Source organism: Enhydra lutris, unplaced genomic scaffold, assembly GCF_002288905.1.
Source record: "Enhydra lutris kenyoni isolate GAN:26980312 unplaced genomic scaffold, ASM228890v2 scaffoldscaffold14, whole genome shotgun sequence".
Classification (NCBI taxonomy): domain Eukaryota; kingdom Metazoa; phylum Chordata; class Mammalia; order Carnivora; family Mustelidae; genus Enhydra; species Enhydra lutris.
This window is the reverse complement of record NW_019154098.1, coordinates 95,541-113,221: the sequence shown is the minus strand read 5'-3', so window position 1 is coordinate 113,221 and position 17,681 is coordinate 95,541. Positions and strand designations below refer to the sequence as shown.

The 17,681-nt window shown below is 50.4% G+C and overlaps 1 protein-coding gene across 1 annotated transcript in view; it reads right to left on the bottom strand.

Moving 5' to 3' along the window:
- LOC111146518 (zinc finger protein 7) overlaps nucleotides 1-13,346 on the bottom strand; it is a 96,244-nt gene extending 82,898 nt beyond the window's left edge. Inside the window, exons 1-5 of the mRNA XM_022502062.1 lie at nucleotides 13,289-13,346; nucleotides 6,853-6,948; nucleotides 6,471-6,597; nucleotides 6,177-6,290; nucleotides 5,904-5,966 (exon numbers count right to left, since the gene is read on the bottom strand). Coding sequence (XP_022357770.1) covers nucleotides 5,904-5,966; nucleotides 6,177-6,290; nucleotides 6,471-6,597; nucleotides 6,853-6,894 — 346 coding nt within the window. The 5' untranslated portion in view covers nucleotides 6,895-6,948; nucleotides 13,289-13,346. The remainder of the gene's footprint in view (nucleotides 1-5,903; nucleotides 5,967-6,176; nucleotides 6,291-6,470; nucleotides 6,598-6,852; nucleotides 6,949-13,288) is intronic.
- Between the last annotated feature and the right edge of the window lie 4,335 nt (nucleotides 13,347-17,681).

Here is a 17,681-nt window from a genome sequence, read left to right as displayed (position 1 = left end):
CAGTGGTGTGCTGAAGGCCACTCTGGGAAGAACAGAGCCCAGCCCGAGCCCTGACTAGACTCAGGCTGTCACACTATCAACCCAGCAGGTCAGGTTGTTTGCAGACAGACGACTCATCTCTATCTCTACTGTCCTAAGTGACAGCTGACACTTGATAAAAAGTTAGGAGACACACAAGAGAAAGATGACACACACGCAGAATCAGAGACCAAGTGATCAACGGAACTAGAATTAGAGATAACCCGTATGTTGGAACGATGTGAATGATCAGATGGGGGGTTCCAGCAGACAGACACTTAAGAGTCCAACTGGAAATGCTCGATGTAGAAAAACACAGCCACACAAGAACGCCTGTACTGTGCTCATCAGTGGGCCCAACCCAGTGAGCTTGAAAATGGGCCAACAGAAATTATCCAGGAAGAAACAGAGGGCTGTTTTAATGGATTAAATGTTGTGTCCCCCACCCCCAATTTACACGTTGAAGCCCTAAGACCCCATGTGATATTTGGTTGGGCCTTTGGGAGGTGATCAGGGCTATACGAGGTCACAAGGATGGGACCCCCATGATGGGGTTAGTGCCCAAAAAGAGACACCAGGGAGCTTACTCACTTCCCACCTCCCCCGCCCCAGGCATGCACAGGCCCAGAAAGGGGCCATGTGAGCACCAGAAAGCTGCGGTCTGCCTTTCAGGAAGAAAGCCCTCAGCCAAAGCCAACTGCGGTTTTGTCTCAGACTTCCAGCCTCCAGAGCTGTAAGAATAAAATTTCTGATGTTTAGTCACTGTCAATGACCTTTTGTTATGGCGGCCCGAGCAGACCCATCCAGTGCACAGTTCTAAGTCTTACGCTACTGTGAAATGGCGTTAACATCGTCTGAAGGTACTGGGTAGCTAGAGACGTGTACTGTAAGCCCTAGAGCAGCCACTAAACATCACCGTTCATGACCTCTTCCTTCTCCTTTAAAAAAAATTGTTCCTTTTCATGATTCTATTTGATCTCCTTTCTTGGCTTCTTAGTTATAATACTTCTTTTGATTATGATGTAGTTCAGTGTAATTTTATCGTGTAGAGGCGCAGTCTCTTAGATCTGTGAGTTTATACTTTTCATCAAATTTGGAAAAATTTCAACCATCATTTCTTAGAATATTTTCTCTAACCCCCTATCCCTGCTTTGCTGGCTTCAGCTATACATTAGGTCATTTCAGACTGTCCCCCAGCTCACTGATACCCTGTAGTCTTTTTTTTCTTCTGTTTCAGGACTTTCTAAATGACTTTGTTTTCACTAATCTTTTTTTTTTTTAAAGATTTTATTTATTTGTCAGAGAGAGAGTGAGCGAGCACGGGAAGGGGGAGGGGAGAGGGAGAAGTAGATTCCCCAATGAGCAGGGAGCCTGATGCAGGACTCGATCCCAGGATTCTGGGATCTTGACCTGAGCTGAAGACACCCAACAGACTGAGCCACCCAGCTGTTCCTCACTAATCTTTTCTTATGCAATGTCTAATCTGCCACTAATTTTACCCATTGAACTCTTCATCTCAGACACTGTTTTCATCTTTAGAAATCAGAAATGGGTCTTCCACAAATCTTCCATGCTCCTAATTAATATGCTCAGCATTCCCTCTAGACCTTGAACACATGGAATAAATTCTTTGTTTTAATATCCTTGTCTTCTATCACTGATGTCATTTTTGGTCAGTTTAATAGGACTGCTTTTTTCTTCTAATTATGGTTGTGTGTGTGTTTTTTAAGATTTTATTTATTTGACAGAGAGAGATCACAAGTAGGCAGAGGCAGGCAGAGAGAGGGGGAGGAAGCAGGCTCCCGCTGAGCAGAGAGCCCAACGTGGGGCTCGATCCCAGGACCCTGTGACCATGACCCGAGCCGAAGGCAGAGGCTTAACCCACTGAACCACCCAGGAGCCCATGGTTGTGTTTTCTTCCTTCTTTGGATGTCTGGTAACTTTTTATTTGATATCAGATGTTACAAATTTTACCTTGTTTGATGCTGGATATATTTTTTAAACGATTTTATTTATTTATTTGGCAGAGAAGAGAGAGAGAGAGAGCACAAGCAGGAATGGCAGAGGGAGAGGGAGCAGGCTCCCTGCTGAGCAGAGAGCCCGATATGGGGCTCTATCCCAGGACCCTGAGATCAGGACCTGAGCCAAAAGCAGACACTTAATGACTGAGTCACGCAGGTGCCCTGGGGCTGGATATATATATATTTTTTGGACAGAGAGAGAGATCACAAGCAGGCAGAGAGAGAGAGGAGGAAGCAGGCTCCCCACCAAGCAGGGAGCCCGACGTGGGGCTCGATCCCAGGACCTGAGACCATGACCCAAGCTGAAGGCAGAGGCTCAACCCACCGAGCCACCCAGGCGCCCCTATTTCTTGAGCTTAGGGAGCCTGGGTGGGGCTGTTGGTTAAGCGTCTGACTCTTGGTTTTGGCTCAGGTCATGATCTCTGGGTCGTGAGATTGAGTCCCATGTTGGGCTCTCTGCTCAGTACGGAGTCTGAGTTTCTCTCTCCCTGCTCTTCCTCTAATAATTATTTTTTAAAAAGATTTTATTTATTTACTTCACAGAGAGACACAGAGAGACAGAACACAAGCAGGGGAGCAGCAGAGGGAGAGGGAGAAGCAGGTTTCCTGCTGAGCAGAGAGCCCAATGTAGGGCTCAATCCCAGGACCCTGGGATCATGACCTGAGCTGAAGGCAGACGCTTAGCAACTGAGCCACCCAGGCACCCCTAAAGTAAATAAATACTTAAAAAAAAAAAAAAGAAAAAAATTCTAGAGCTCAAGTATCCTTAGTTAAGTTACTTCAAAGTAGCACGTCCAGGGCGCCTGGGTGGCTCAGTGGGTTGAGCCGCTGCCTTCGGCTCAGGTCATGATCTCAGGGTCCTGGGATCGAGTCCACATCGGTCTCTCTGCTCAGCGGGGAGCCTGCTTCCTCCTCTCTCTCTGCCTGCCTGTCTGCCTACTTGTGATCTCTCTCTGTCAAATAAATAAATAAAATCTTTAAAAAAAAAAAAAAAAAGTAGCACATCCAGTCCTTGCCTTTCACCTTTGTCGGATCAGACCAGAGTAGTGCTCAGGGCACTTTCCCCCACTAGTTAGCTCTCTGATAACCCTGTGAGCTACAGGTTTCCTGCTCTCGCTGCTGGGAGCAGACAGCATTCCCAGCCTTGTGTGAGCGCTGGACACTCTAAGTACTAGCCTATAGTTCTCTAGTCCTATAGCACAGAGTTCTCTGCTCAGTGTATCACAAGGCTGAAATAAAGTGTTAGTCTGAATTCTTGTGTGGAGGCTCAGGCAATAAATGTTACCTCAAAGCTCATTCTTACTGTTGTCAAAATTTAGCCCCTTGTAGCTATAGGACTAAAGTGACTGTTTCTTTGCCACTCTCGGCTCCTAACTGCTAACTGCATTCCCTGCCATGTGGCTGTTTCACCTTCAAGGCGGCAATGATGCATCAAATCCTTCCCATTCCTGAATCTGACTTCTGTCTCTGACCTCCGGACCCATATTTAAAGGGCTCTCCATTACTTAAAAGCAAAAGCTTAATGTAACATAATCATAGGAATAAAAGCCACGTTCACAATCCTGGGGATTATGCAGGTAGGACGCGGACCCCATGGGGCAGGGATCTGGGACGCTCTGTGTGCCAAGAAAGAGAGCTCTGGTCTCTCTTCTTCTTCTTATGAAGACACTAACCCTAACAAATCAAGGCCCTAGCCGTGTGATCTCACTCAACCTTAATTACTTCTATCAAGGGTTTGTCACCAATACATTCACACTGGGGTTTAGAGCTCCAACAGATGAACGGGAGAGGCGCACAAACGTTCATTCTATTATGAAGACCATCTTAAATCCTGACTACTGTAGCTGCTCCTCCTTCTAAAGAGGGGGCTCTTTCCTGGCACTGGACTGTTTCCTTGCTAGTGCTAACACTCGAGGGGTCTTCCTACAGATCTCCAGAGTTCTCTCTGTCAGATGGACGCTTCTGTGGGACTCCTAGCCTCCCTGGTGTGTCTGGTCTCCTGGCTATGTGTTCTCAAGTCTGGGAGACCACTGGGCTCTCCCAGTCTTCCTCTCCCCACACTGTGATCTTCTCCAAGCTTTAAGCTGAGAGCAGTTGTAGGGATCAACCCTTTGTTTCTTGTCTCTCGGGGGTTAATTTCCTTCACTGACTGACATCCACTGAGAGAAAGACGCCCAACACCTTGAGAGCTGTGGTTTCACGGATCTTGTTGTTTTTAGGTTGTTTCAATTGAGGGGGTAACTCCCATCTCTGTTTACTCCCATTTTGGCTGAAGTAGAAGGCTTTGTGTTTTGTTTTTTAAATAGCTTTACCTTAGGAATTTGTATCTCTAACCAATAACTTAATTAGGCATATTTATGAGATTTTTATAATTTCATAGTACCTGGTCTTCTTCAATTTGCTTTCCTCTCCCAACACTATGTTCCTGATTCATCACACTGTTCCAAAGAAGTTATTAAACCATTTTCACTATGATTTTTTTTTTATTAAAACATCAAAGTTTATTCATCTATTTTACTGCTGGTGGACATTTGGGTCACTCCCAATTTTGCATGCCTCTATGAAGACTCTTATGTATGTTTCTTGGTGCTCACACACAAACAGCCTCGCTGTGCACACCACAGCGGAGCACTGACATAGGGACCTGTATTTTCACCTTCATTAGAGAATGCCAAACGGGTTTCTAAAGGGAGTGTGCACAACATTTACACCCTCATTAGCTGCCTTACGGCTTCACCCAAACTCGACAGTCCCATTTTTCCCCCCACTTTTTTCATTCTGAAGGTGTAACATGGTGAATCAGAATGGTTTTGATTTCCATTTTATTGATGAATAATGAAGCCAAGCATGTTCTCACATTTAATGGCCCTTTGACTTTCTCCTCTATCAGAACCTGTTCAAGTTGTGTGCCCACTTTTATTACCGGATTATTTCTGTATGTTTTATTCTCTTCAGAACAATTATTGGGTGTATATAGTTATAAAATGGTAACACTAATAGGTTCTTCATTTAAAAAATCTGAGTTTACTGTCCTCTATCTGATAACATTTTTTATACATCTTATTTTTATTTTTAATTTATTGTTATTTATTTATTTAAAAGATTTTACTTATTTATTTGACAAAGAGAGAGAGACAAAGTGAGAGAGGGAACACAAGCAGGGGGAATGGGAGAGGGAGCAGCAGGCCTCCTGTGGAGCAGGGAGCCTGATATGGGGTTTGATCCCAGGACCCTGGGATCATGACCTGAACTGAAGGCAGAGGTTAATGACTGAGCCACCCAAGTGCCCCAATATACATCTTACTTTTAAAAGGTTATACTATGTGTTTTTTAAACAGAGAAACACACTTAGTTGCTTTTTGACTTCTAAAGCCTCATCGTCATAGCATAAAGCTAGTAAGCCAAAGAAACAATTGCCCATTTGCACTGAGAAGTACCGTTTCTACTGTTTGAAGTTTCCTGAATAGGTAGTTTCTTCCCTGACGCCAAAGTAACAAGATGAGCAAGATGACCTTAAAAAGTTAAAAAATAACTGTACGGGAGGTCACTCACTCAATGTTCCGCGTCCTCACACCCACGCACGACCGAACTTTCCTGCTCACAGACAGACTCAGGCGGCTGTCAGTGCCCGCGTGGTGCGGGAGCCTCAGCAGAGCCCTCACGTTCAGAATGGTGGCTTCAGATGCAAGCACAGACTAGGGAAGAGTGTTTTACATGTGCCAAGACAAAGGGAGAAAAACACTTCCACTGAAACAGATTTTTAATTTAGAAAACCCCTCCCCAAAGTTGGAACGTACTCTGGTGAGCGGTGAGCATGAATACCTGCGGGACTGTGTGGGTCAGAATGATGAGACACACACCTACCCCATGGATAGGGCGAACGGTCTTGTCGCATACGAGCTGTCGTGTGGTCATGCCCGTAGCTGTCTGCAAAAGGAAAAGAGAGCTGAAGGGAAACACAACACTTCTCGAGAGTAGGAACTGTCCATCTGCCGTTACAACGTAAGAGCAATTCATTTCGTTAAGCCTCTGCCAGAAGAGGCTGGACGTTCCTCCTGCTGTCTGTCACCTGTCAGTGCCCACAGCCACTGGGAACTGACTAACCCAAGGGAAGGAGGGCCAGCTCACTTCACTCACCTGACCGGCCACTCCCCAGGCCCCTAGTCTCCTCAGCCCCTTGCCCGTCCAGGACCCACGGCTCTTCGCCTCGCTCCAGCTGAGAGATCACATTGGGCTTTGATCCTGGAAGTCCTGCTCACGGGAGGGAAGGCCTTTTGTCAACACAGTATCTGTGAACACCCGCACCCCACCCCACCCGAGTGACCTGCGGGCATGACACACAGGACTGCCGTTCCTCTAGAGCACCCACCACAGGGCCCCCACCCCTGGCTGAGCACACAGACACAGAAGAGGCCTGCTGAGGGGCCATACCTAGCGATACCACGTTCCCATAGGTCTCCATCATCACGTGTCGGTAGAGGCCCCGCTGAGCAGGGCCCAGGCGGTCCCATTCCTCCTGGGAGAGGAGCACGGCCACATCCTCAAAGGTCACCTTGGCCTGGAATGACAGGGGCTGCTGCAGGTTGGACTAAGTCTCCACATCTGAGATGGAGTGGATGCAAGTGGAGATACCCCTGGTAGGGGAAACACATGTGAACAGCTTGGCGGGGGGAAGGGTGGGGGATGGGGGCGTGTAACAGGAAGAGGCCACAGGGTTCAGATGCAGCGACACTTAGGTGACCACCTGGAGCCCTGGGCATAGGAGGGCTGTGAGGGAACCCAGAGGTGCTGCACAGGCCTCGAGGCAGCTCACCTGGGGTGCTGCTGGCGGTGGCAGGAGCCTGGCCGCTGCCATGGCTGGACCGCCTGAGGTTTCCGAGGAAGATGGAAGTCCGAGGAGCCTGTGGGGCTGAGGAAGAGGGAGTACATGAGGGGCCCAGCCTTGCCTTCACAGACCCTAGTTCTGGGAGTCCAACCCCCCCCCCCGCCAATTCTTACTCCACAATTCAGGAACAACGGTCCCTGGACTCTGTGAGCCCAGGAACAATCCCGCCTCAGATGCCTGGGGACACCTGTGTACCCCAAGGCTCCAGCCAGAAGGTTTTGTTCTCCAGACCCTGGGGTCCTCATGGTCAGCTGGGGAGCTAACAAGGACTCGGCGCCATCTGCTCAGGCCCACAGTCCACACAGAAGGGCTGGTGCCAGGCCAGGCTGCCTCCAGAGATAATCTCCAGGGAAGACAGGCTGAGAATGCGTGGTGTTGCTTGAGGTCCGTACTCTTGGGGCAGCCCACCCCAGGTCCTTCGGGATTCACTCGACTGTGATTCCTGTGGCTTGTCGGTGCCTCAGGCTGCCCTGGTTGTGCCCTGGCTCTGCAGTGAGGCTGGCACCGTGAGCCTGGTGGTGTCTCCACCAGGGACTGGCATTGGAGGCGTGACACATGGTTGATTCTGGTAGGTTAAGTCCAGAGTCACCCAGGGATTTGGTCTAAGCACCTTGGAGAGGCCTATGGGTGGGCAGGTTCTGGGACGTAAAAGGACTAGTTTAGCTGAGGTGTCTGTCATATTCAAATTACTGGAAAAAATGGGGAGGGAACGACCAAGAGCTCTCCTAATGGGGGGATGGGGCTCATATTATTTGGAGTGTCAAAAGGAGTCTCCAAGAGGGACACGGCCACCACGATCACCGTGACAAACAGGATGCCTCACACTGTGGGCTGCTCAAAGGGACGACTTGGGGGCAGGAAGTCAGGAAGCATCACAACCCATTTTCTTCGCAGAATATAAAATGTATGTGTATGTTTGCACGGACAACTTCTGGGAATATACACACAGAATTCCCAACTGCAGCGGCCTCAAGGGACAGGAGAGGAGACTCGGGCGGAGAGAGGCTGGCCTCTCTCCATCCTTCTGTTCACCAAGAATGCCCATTCTCACCAAATCTGTGTGTCTGTGTCAATGCAACAGAACTCTAATTAGGATCCCAATAGGGGTCTTAAAAGAGTGACACTAACCTTAAATTCATATGAACAGTAAATGCTGGAGAACAGGTAAGAATAAAATCTGAAAGAATGCGGGGGGGGGGACTCACCAGGTCTCAGAACAACCATGAGAAAGTCACTGCCACCACCTGCTCTGCCCCTGCCCTCTTGATGGTGATTCTGACACCCACACCCTCTCAAGCGGCCCACAGACCTGCCACTGTTCATGGTCAGTCATCTTCCCCAAGGCTTTGTCCGGCTGCTTCCCCATGAGTGGTCTCCACCCGCCCCCCACCAAGGCGGCTCTGGTCAGGGGCTTCCATCACCTCCATGTGGCCAGCTCCTCGCCCACTGCTGGCAGCTGTGAGAGTCAGTCACCCGTCCTCCCGCAACTCAGTCCCCACCAGGTGTCCTGGACACTGCTCCCTCAATCCTCACCTGCATGAGACTCTGACCTTTCTGGATAATCCAGCCCTGGTCCCCTGGGAACCAGGTACAAGTAGGCTCCACTGCAACTGGGCCGGGATTCAACAAGAAACACCCATGGGAACACCATTCAGGACCTCCCCAGTGAGTGCTGGAGACAGGTACAGCTGACCCGAGGAGGCACTTGGCTTCTTCTTTTTTTTTTTTAAAGACTTATTTATTTGAGAAAGAGAGAGGGAGAGCGCGCACAAGCAGGGGGAAGGAAGGAGCAAAAGAATCTTCAAGGAGACTCCCCACTGGGTGTGAAGCCCAACACAAGGCCTGATCTCATGACCTGAGTCAACATCAAGAGTCAGACACTCAACAGAATGAGCCGTCCGAGCGCTCCTCCCCCTCCTCCTCCACAGCCCCCCTCCACCCTCCAAGCACATCCAGAACGCGGCCCTGCTGCAGCAGGGCTGTTCCCCTGTGCACCCCCAACCCCACTGTGGGAACCGTGGCTGTTGCTGGCTTGAACCCCTTCCTGGCTCCTTCACGGCTGCTTCGAGGCTGGTCAGAACCCCTGCCTGGGCTTCCCTTCTGCTAGGGAGGCTCCTGACCTTTGGCTGGTTCTTGGCACATAATCCTCTCATCGAGGGCCTTCTTGACCCCCCAACCTTGAAGGCCTGTCTCCCAGTCCTGATTCTCCCTTTGTGTCCCAGAGCAGCCAGCAACCCAATATTTGCTGATTAAGTGAATGAAGTAAGAGCTATGAGCCCATACTTCACACTCTTTCTCAGGAAAGCCACTTGGCAGTATGTAGACGAATCGGTTAGACCATTTCAGAGTGGGCACTCCCCTGGAATGGACACAGGCCCAAGGATGGTGCCACTGCCAAGCCACAGTCCTTCCACACACAGGTCACACACCCCCTGAGAAAGAGTTAAGCTGGGGGAAACAGCCAGTAGATAAATGAGACCATGGGATGCAGAGAGCATGTCCATAATGTCCTCTTTCAGAGAGAATGCCTCCAGGGTCAAGAAACGTGAGTGCTTTGTCCACACCTATGAAACAGGGAGCCCACACCCCTCCTCTGCAGGCCTCAAGAGGCAGCAGGCTGCGAAGTCAGACGCTGCTCGGCTCATTCAGTTAGATTAACTCAAAAAACCAGGCTGTCAGTATGAGCGAGGCATGGAGGCGGGTGTACAAGGCAAAGGGCAAGATTCCCGGGGGGTGGGTAGAGGGGAAGGGGACAGTCCTAGAAAAGCACTGAAACAAAGGCTCTCTACCCAGGATGACGTTCACACGTTACCAAGCCCAAGCATACACACCAGTATACTTGTTACTTTGGTTGAAGGTTTGTGTCCTTCCAATATGCACATGGTGAAATCCTAACGCCCAGCGGGGTAGTGTTAGGAGGTGAGGCCACTGGGAAATGCTTAGGTCATGAGGCTGGAGCCCTCACAATGGGATCAGTACAAGAACCTCACAGAGCTTCCTCACTCCTTCGGCCATGTGGGGACGCGACAAGAAGTCTGCAACCCGAAAAGGTCCTCCCCGACCACGGAGGCACCCTGCAGCCTGCAGAACTTGAGAACCGTCTGTTTTATAGGTTACTTAGTCTATAGTATTTTACTGGAGCAGCCCAAAGGAACTAAGACATATTCCTGTATTCCGATGAAGAAAAAGAACAAATACAAGAAGTGGTACGGACTAGTTTTGAATAAGTCTGTGACTGCACACAAAGATGTGCAAAACACTGTGGCCCCCAAAGCTGACAGCTGTCGGGCAGGTGAACAGAGCCATCCAGGGCCAGAACTGGCACTTCCTGAGCCGCCCTCTCCTCCACCCTGACCCCCGTGATTCCGATGCCCACCTCCAGGCTTTGCTCTGTGAAAAAACACAGTTGTTCGTTTGTTTTTTAAACAAGGGGATGGAGGGGCGGGGGGCGGGGTGGGGAGAATCTTGGGCAGGCTCCACACTCAGCACGGAGCCCTCGATCTCACAACCCTGAGGTCATGACCTGAAGCAAAATCAAGAGTCAGAAACTTAACGGATGGAGCCACCCAGTCGCCCCAATGCAGGAGCTGAGACAGGAAGGGAGATTAGGTGGGCATGCCCAGTTCTGATCAGACGGCCATGCCACCCCCAACGCAGGGCCAAGCACAAACCGCACCCCCTGGGGGGGCCTGCACCAGGCCCAACCATCCATCAGCCAGTCATTCCTCAGATGCAGGAATTTCATTTTTGGAACTCTCCTCAGGGAGCAGGGAGTAACCCAAACAAAACCAGAACAGACCAGTGTTCTCAGCGGCACTGGACGCCTCACGGGAAAGAAGCCACACTGCAGAGAGAGATTCTGTGCCAAGCAGGCCCTGGCTCTCCTGACGGCTGAGCGGCCAGCAACTAAGGAAGGGACCGCAGAGGCGCAAAGAGCTTAGAACTTCATGTTTTATTATTTATGATTACTTTGTTTTGTAAGCTAAGTTTTAGGAACTTGTTGCCCTTATTGAATTCCTCCTGGGCTTGATGGAGAAGAACAAGCATGCCTATCTTCCAAAGACCTTGCCCACAGTGACAGGCCAGGCCAGGCACACCCCCAGTCCCTGGTCTGGGCTGGGCAGCTCCGAAGATCTTCCTCCCCTGTCCTCACCTACGGGCTTTCTTGCTGGAGTGAGTCCTGTGCCCTCCACCGGGGAAGCATCTTCAGGAGAGGCCTCTCTGAGCCACGTGTGAACACAGAGCAGAACCCTGCAATCTTCCACAGCCAACGATCACGCGCCCAGACCCATAGCTTCCTACACACCAGCAGACCTGGTCAGAAAATACACAGGATCACAAATGACACAAGAAACAAGCTTAAAATAAACTTATCTACAGAAATGAGATATAAATTCTCACTGTATCCACAAAACCAAGGTGCCCCAAGAGCCAAGTGGGCCTGGATGAAAAGGGGTGACACAGGAACCGGGCAGAGCAGGGCCAAATCCGTATACACAAATGGAGAACAGATGAGGCGATTCAAACTGCTGAGGAAACAGGGTTCAGGAAATGGGGCTAGGACGAGCTAAATGCTTTAGGAAAAGTAGAATTGGGCCTGTGCATGAAGTTCAGCAGCTCTCCCAGAAAGTAGAGGAAGGCAAAGAGATTAAAAAAAAAAAAAAAAGCTAGAAAAAAATTAGATCATCTCATATCAAATACTACACGTCTAATGAATCCTGGGCAAGCTAATGAATGAAGAGCAGAAGTTTTACATCACGTTTTATAGAAAGAACTTGAATGCAAATACGTTTTTATTATTTCAGGTGGGAAGGGCCTTTTAAGCAAAATACCAAAAGCAGAAATATGGGGGCAGAGACTTCCAGATCTGCTGCACGAAAATCAAGACCTCATGCACATCAAAGCCACCAAATTCCAGAATGGACCCAAAATCACGCACGAATTAATGCACGACAAAGGTGGTTTTCCAAATCAATGGAAAGATGAATTATTCAATAGGTGGTGTTGGAAACAGCACAGAGAAAAAAACGTCGCTGGATTCCTCTCACCCCGCACCAAAATAAATTCCAGATGGGTCCAACATTGCACAAGTACCGGAGAAAAACAAGGGTTTGTTTTAAAAATAATCTTGGCAAGGGGAAAGCTCTTTAAAACAACAAAGCTCAAAAGCCTTTGGAGTTAAATACTTTAACATTAAAAAGCTGAAATCTCGGGGCACCTGGGTGGCTCAGTGGGTTAAAGCCTCTGCCTTCAGCTCAGGTCATGATCTCAGGGTCCTGGGATCGAGCCCCGCATCGGTCTCTCTGCTCAGCAGGGAACCTGCTTCCTCCTCTCTCTCTGCCTGCCTCTCTGTCTCCTTGTGATCTCTCTCTGTCAAATAAATAAATAAAATCTTAAAAAAAAAAAAAAAAAGCTGAAATCTCTTCAAAAACCCCAGCCGGAACAAAACGCAGTAGCTGGAGTCAAACGTCAGTTTACGGAGAATTTTCGGCGCACACAGAGCAGGGACCGGCCGATCCGGGGGCCACGAAGGCACAAGAAGTTTCAACCCCACCCAGCCCCGGGGACTGAAACTCAAACACTCCGCGACGACTGTGCGGGGCGCGCGACCCAAGGCGCACCCTCCCCGCAGCCGCGGACGGCGGGTGCCACAGCCGGGGGGACCCGCGGCCCCGCTCACCGACGTTCTCCCGCAAGCTCGCGCTTCCCCAGACGCGCATCGTTTTGCATCAAGACGTGGAGAACCGATGACCCACCGGGGAAGCACCAGCGAAGAGGCCGGAGGAGGCTGGTCTCGGCCACTCCGGAGTCACAGGGAAGCCCAGCGCGCGGACGAGAGACGGAGAAACGCCGCTCGGACGTGGAGCGACGACCGACCGCGAGGTGCGGAGGCGCTGCGGGGCGGGGCGAGCTTCTCACCTGGCCCTGGACTCCGGGAGCCCCGCGACACGCGGTCACGGACCGCCCTCCCCGCGCACGGGCGCGGGTCCTCCCCGCCGAATCCCTGCAGCTCCCGCGGGGCCCGCGGTCCGCGGGGGAGGGGCCCGGGAGCGTGGCGGAGGGGGCGGGGGAGTCGGAAGGGGGAGGGGGGGGGGGGGCGGTGCTCGGGGCGCGGCGGGGGCCGAGGGCTGGGGGTCAGGGGAGGCCCGGGTGCGAGGCGCAGGCGGGCACTGGGGTGTGGCGGAAGGCGGGGGGCTGGGTCGCGCAGCGGGGTCCGCGGAGGCAGAGGCCGCTGCGCGTCCGCCGGCGAAGGAACCGGCGCCCGCAGGGAAGTGCCCTATCCCCGAGGACGACCCGGCTCCGACCTCCGTGCGGGCAGGGGGCGGTCCCGACCTGCCAGTGCCCACGCGAATCCCCCACTCACCTTCCACGCCGCAGCCTCACGCGCGAAGGGACCGGCTCCCGCAACGCACCCAGACAAAGGGGACGCCCCGCCTCGTCTGCGCATCCGCCAATCCCGGGGGGCCCCGCCTCCTCAGTCCCCGCCCACACCCTCGGGCCACCAGTCCTGGCGTGCGACAGCCCCCAGCGCGGCCCCCGGCCCCGCCTTCCCCGCCGGCGCCATTTTCCTGACGGACAGCTCTGCGGCGCGCTCCAGAGCCACCGAGAGCGGAGACCTCCCGCGCGCCTAGAGAGGCCACATCGCGCCCGGGCCTTGCGGGCATCGCACTGCCGGTGGTCCTGCAGCGGCTTTCCTTGCGTCGCTGCTGCTGTGGGTTTCAGCTGTCTGTCCCCACCGGTCCCCTGAACGCCTCAAGCGGGTGGCATTTCCCCCTCTGAAAGTGCCTTCTCGTTGCTGTGGCCCGGGACCCGGCTAGGGCCTGGCGGCGGTCGCGTGTGGCACTGAGGGCCCGCTCCGCCGCCTGCACTGGCGGTGACGGCCTTTCGCGGGGGGGGGGGGGGGGGGGCGGTTGGAAGCCCGCGCCCGGGAGGGCGGTGAGCGGTCCCGCGGGGGCAACCCGGGAGAGGAGCCTCAGGCGGCCCGGACAGGAACGCCCGAGGGGCGCGGACGGGAGGGAGAGTGGGCCATGTCGCCTCTCCTGATGCGCGAACCCCGGGATTGGGCGCCCGGTGACCTCAGGCAGACAGGGTGCTGGGGTGCGGGGGACGCCCCTCGCTTACTGCTGCTTTTTAGCTGCTTAGGTTGGAAGCTTCCAGCGGTACACGACGCTAGAGAAGGTAGTTTAGCACGTGTCTGTCTAACCGCTGAAGCCGTTACTGACCAGTCGCTTCGCCTGTGTCTCACGGAGCAGGTCATTTTGAACTTCCAGGTCTGTCTGAGAGAGAAGGGCCCTTGAGAGCGTCGCTGCAAAAGCACGATCACACCTAAATGTTCCATTATGCTTCACTGTCATCAAGTAGCCAGTGTCCAGAGCCTTCTGTACGTCATGCTGTTTCTTACTTTTAATCAGTTCGAGTGAGTCGTGATTCAAACTGATGAGGGAGCAGAAGACGAGCTGAGGACAGGCCGAAGCGGACACCCCACAAACTGCTCGCCACCGTGGGATGTTCTCCCGGCTGCCCTGAAGGAAAAGCAGATGGCTAACTTGGAGAGATCACAACCCGGCAAGGCTTAGTGACCTGCAAGCACAAAGCCTTTCTACCAACAACCTAGTTTCCAGATAAAATCAAATGTCCTTATAATCTACAGCCCATTGACAGATACTTGAAGCAGGCAGCGTGTCAGGTTCCTCCAGGACGCTCCCAAGTACCTTACTGTTCACGCCTCCCTAGAGGGGAAAACACCCTTAACTTGACAATGGCTAGGACTCTGGTATCCTGTGAGTCTTCTTTAACATACAAAAATCCTTTTGAAACCTCCCTTTTCCATACCTCCCCCAAATTCCCAAGTATGTAATCAGCCACACCTCACAAACCCAGAGTGCATTCTTCTGCCCACAGGTCCTAGAACTACCCTTTTGCACCAGAGACGTCTCAAGCGTTCTTTCTTGGCCTTGGCTCTGGACTTCACCCCACCAAACTTCACCTATATTCCAAACCCCATCAAAACTAGGACATGGGGAGTTAGGAGAAGGCAGTTGGGGGAAATTGGAAGGGGAGGTGAACAATGAGAGACTATGGACTCTGAAAAACAATCTGAAGGGTGTGAAGAGGTCGGGGGTTGGGAGGTTGGGGGAACCAGGTGGTGGGTATTAGAGAGGGCACGGACTGCATGGAGCACTGGGTGTGGTACAAAAACAATGAATACTGTTATGCTGAAAATAAATTAAAAAAATGATTAAAAAAAACCCCCAAAACTAGCAATGCATAATGCATTTGGTTGACAGACTTACATTTTCTTTTATTTTTTTTTAAACTAGAATCTTACTTATTTTAAAATGTTAAATTTACTGTAGTTAGCATATGTTATATTGGTTTCAGGTGTATGTAGAGTATGGTCGTGAACATTCCTATGCTAGGTATGGTAGCGAGCCAACAATTCTTACCTTACTCAGTCCTCAAGATACTCCCCTTCACCTGTTTCACCAAACCCCCTCCCACCTACCAGTTTGTTTGCTGTAGTCAGTCAGCCTTTTGATTTGGCTTTTCTTTTTTTTTTCTTCGTTTTGTTTCTTAAATTTCACATGCGTGAAATCACATAGTACCTTCTCTGATTGACCTATCCCACTCAGCGTTATACTGTCCAGATCCATCCATGTTGTTGCAAATGGCAAGATTTCATTCCTTTTTTTATGGTTGAGTAGTATCCCATTGTAAATATTCTTTATTTGTCAGTAGGTGGACACTTGGATGGCTTCCATATTTTAGCTATTGTAAAAAAGTGCTGCAATGAGCATAAGGGTTGAATATTGTAATCAGTAGCTTCCTTCCGCTTTTTTTTTTAAACCTCTTTGAAATTTATCAAATTCTGGTCATGCATCCTGTGGAGTTTCTCATTTTTGGGATTTTTGCCTTTGCATTCTTGTGGTGTCTTTCTGTCACTAGGAGTTCCTGTAAACTTAGAGGTGGAGACTAATTAGATTTTGCATTGGCACACAACACTTCCTAAGTGTGCATTATGCATTTCCTCTAACAGTCCTGCCTGCCTGTGTTTCATGAGGAGTTTGCAAGATGGCAGCATTCTGGTATTGGTAACCCTGCTGCATTTGTGGAAACAGTTCCAGAAAGACAAACTTAACCTTGGTTGATGAAGTTTCAGAATATAAGTGAGGTTCAGTGGGGTGAGGTCCGGAGCTGATGACCAAGAAAGAATTCTTGAGACATCTTTGGTGCAAAATGGTGGTTTATTAAAGCATGGGGACAGGACCTGTGGGCAGGAAGAGCTGCTGCCCTAGGGTTGTGAGGGGTGGCTGACTATATACTATGGGGTTGGGGGAGGTAAGAAAAAGGGAGGTTTCAAAAGAACTTTTATACACTAAAGAGGACCTACAAGATACCAGAGGCCTTGCAGCCTTGCCCATTGTCAGGCTAAGGTTGTTTTTCCCCTCTAGCAAGGTATTAACATAGGATGGGAGATTCCTGCAAGAAGGTCATGTGCGTGCCCCCCAAACTACCAGTTGTTTGGGATCCATACAGGACAGCAAGTTGAATGCTTAATTATTGCCTTTATTTATTAGCTTTCAGAGTAATAAACTGGTTTTCTCTCATTCTTCAGAGGTGACCAAGTAGGTATGTTTCTTTCTATTATCATTTGAACTCAAAGACTTTAACATATTTGATATATTTTAATCCATTACACTTTTTAAAATTAACAATCATTCCATCTTTGGCCTGTGGAAACCTCTTTAAGTTTACCTGAGTCTTTTTAATACATTGTAATCATTGATCACTTACTTGATTCCTAATAAGAAAAGATATTCCAAGTTCATCTCCCATCTCAAGAAACCCTAGTCCATCCCAGTGGGAAATGGCATTTGGAGCACACAACTGGGGCTCTAGGAGTGCTTGTTGTCATCAGGTTGGTCATTATGTCTATGTCTTTTCAGAGGACAAAGCTAGGAAAAAAAAATATTAATGTAAAAAACATCATGAATTCCTACTGATATTTCAAATTCAAATTTAGGGCCAGGTGGTTATTAACTTCTTTATAGTTGCATCTCTTTTTCTCTTGTGTTAAAAATCTTGGATCCTGAGGTGACTGGGTGGCTCAGTCAGTTAAGCGGCTTCAGCTTAGGTCATGATCCCAGGGTCCTGGGATCGAGCCCCACATCCGGCTCCCTGCATGGCGGGAAGCCTGCTTCTCCCTCTCCCACTTCCCCTGCTGTGTTCCTTCTCTCATTGTGTCTCTCTGTCAAATAAATAAATAAAATCTTTTAAAAAAAAATCTTGGATCCTGATGAAACCAGAGAGGGAGACAAACCATAAGACAGTCTTTTTTTTTTTTTGTAAAGATTTTATTTATTTATTTGATAGAGAGAGAGAGAGAGAGAGATCACAAGTAGGCAGAGAGGCAGTCAGAGAGAGGGGGGGAAGTAGGCTCCCTGGAGCCCGATACAGGGCTCGATCCCAGGACCCTGAGGCCATGACCTGAGCCGAAGGCAGAAGCTTAACCCACTGAGCCACCCAGGTGCCCCAAGAGAGTCCTTTAAAAAAAAAATATATATATATATATATATATAATTTATTTATTTGACAGAGAGAGAGAGAGAGCACAAGGAGAAGCAGACTCCTCACGGAGCAAGTGGGGCTTGATCCCAGCACTCTGGGACCACGACCTGAGGTGAAGGCAGATGCTTAACAACTGAGCCACACAGGTGCCCCAAGAGAGTCTTAATCATAGGAAATGAACTGGGGTT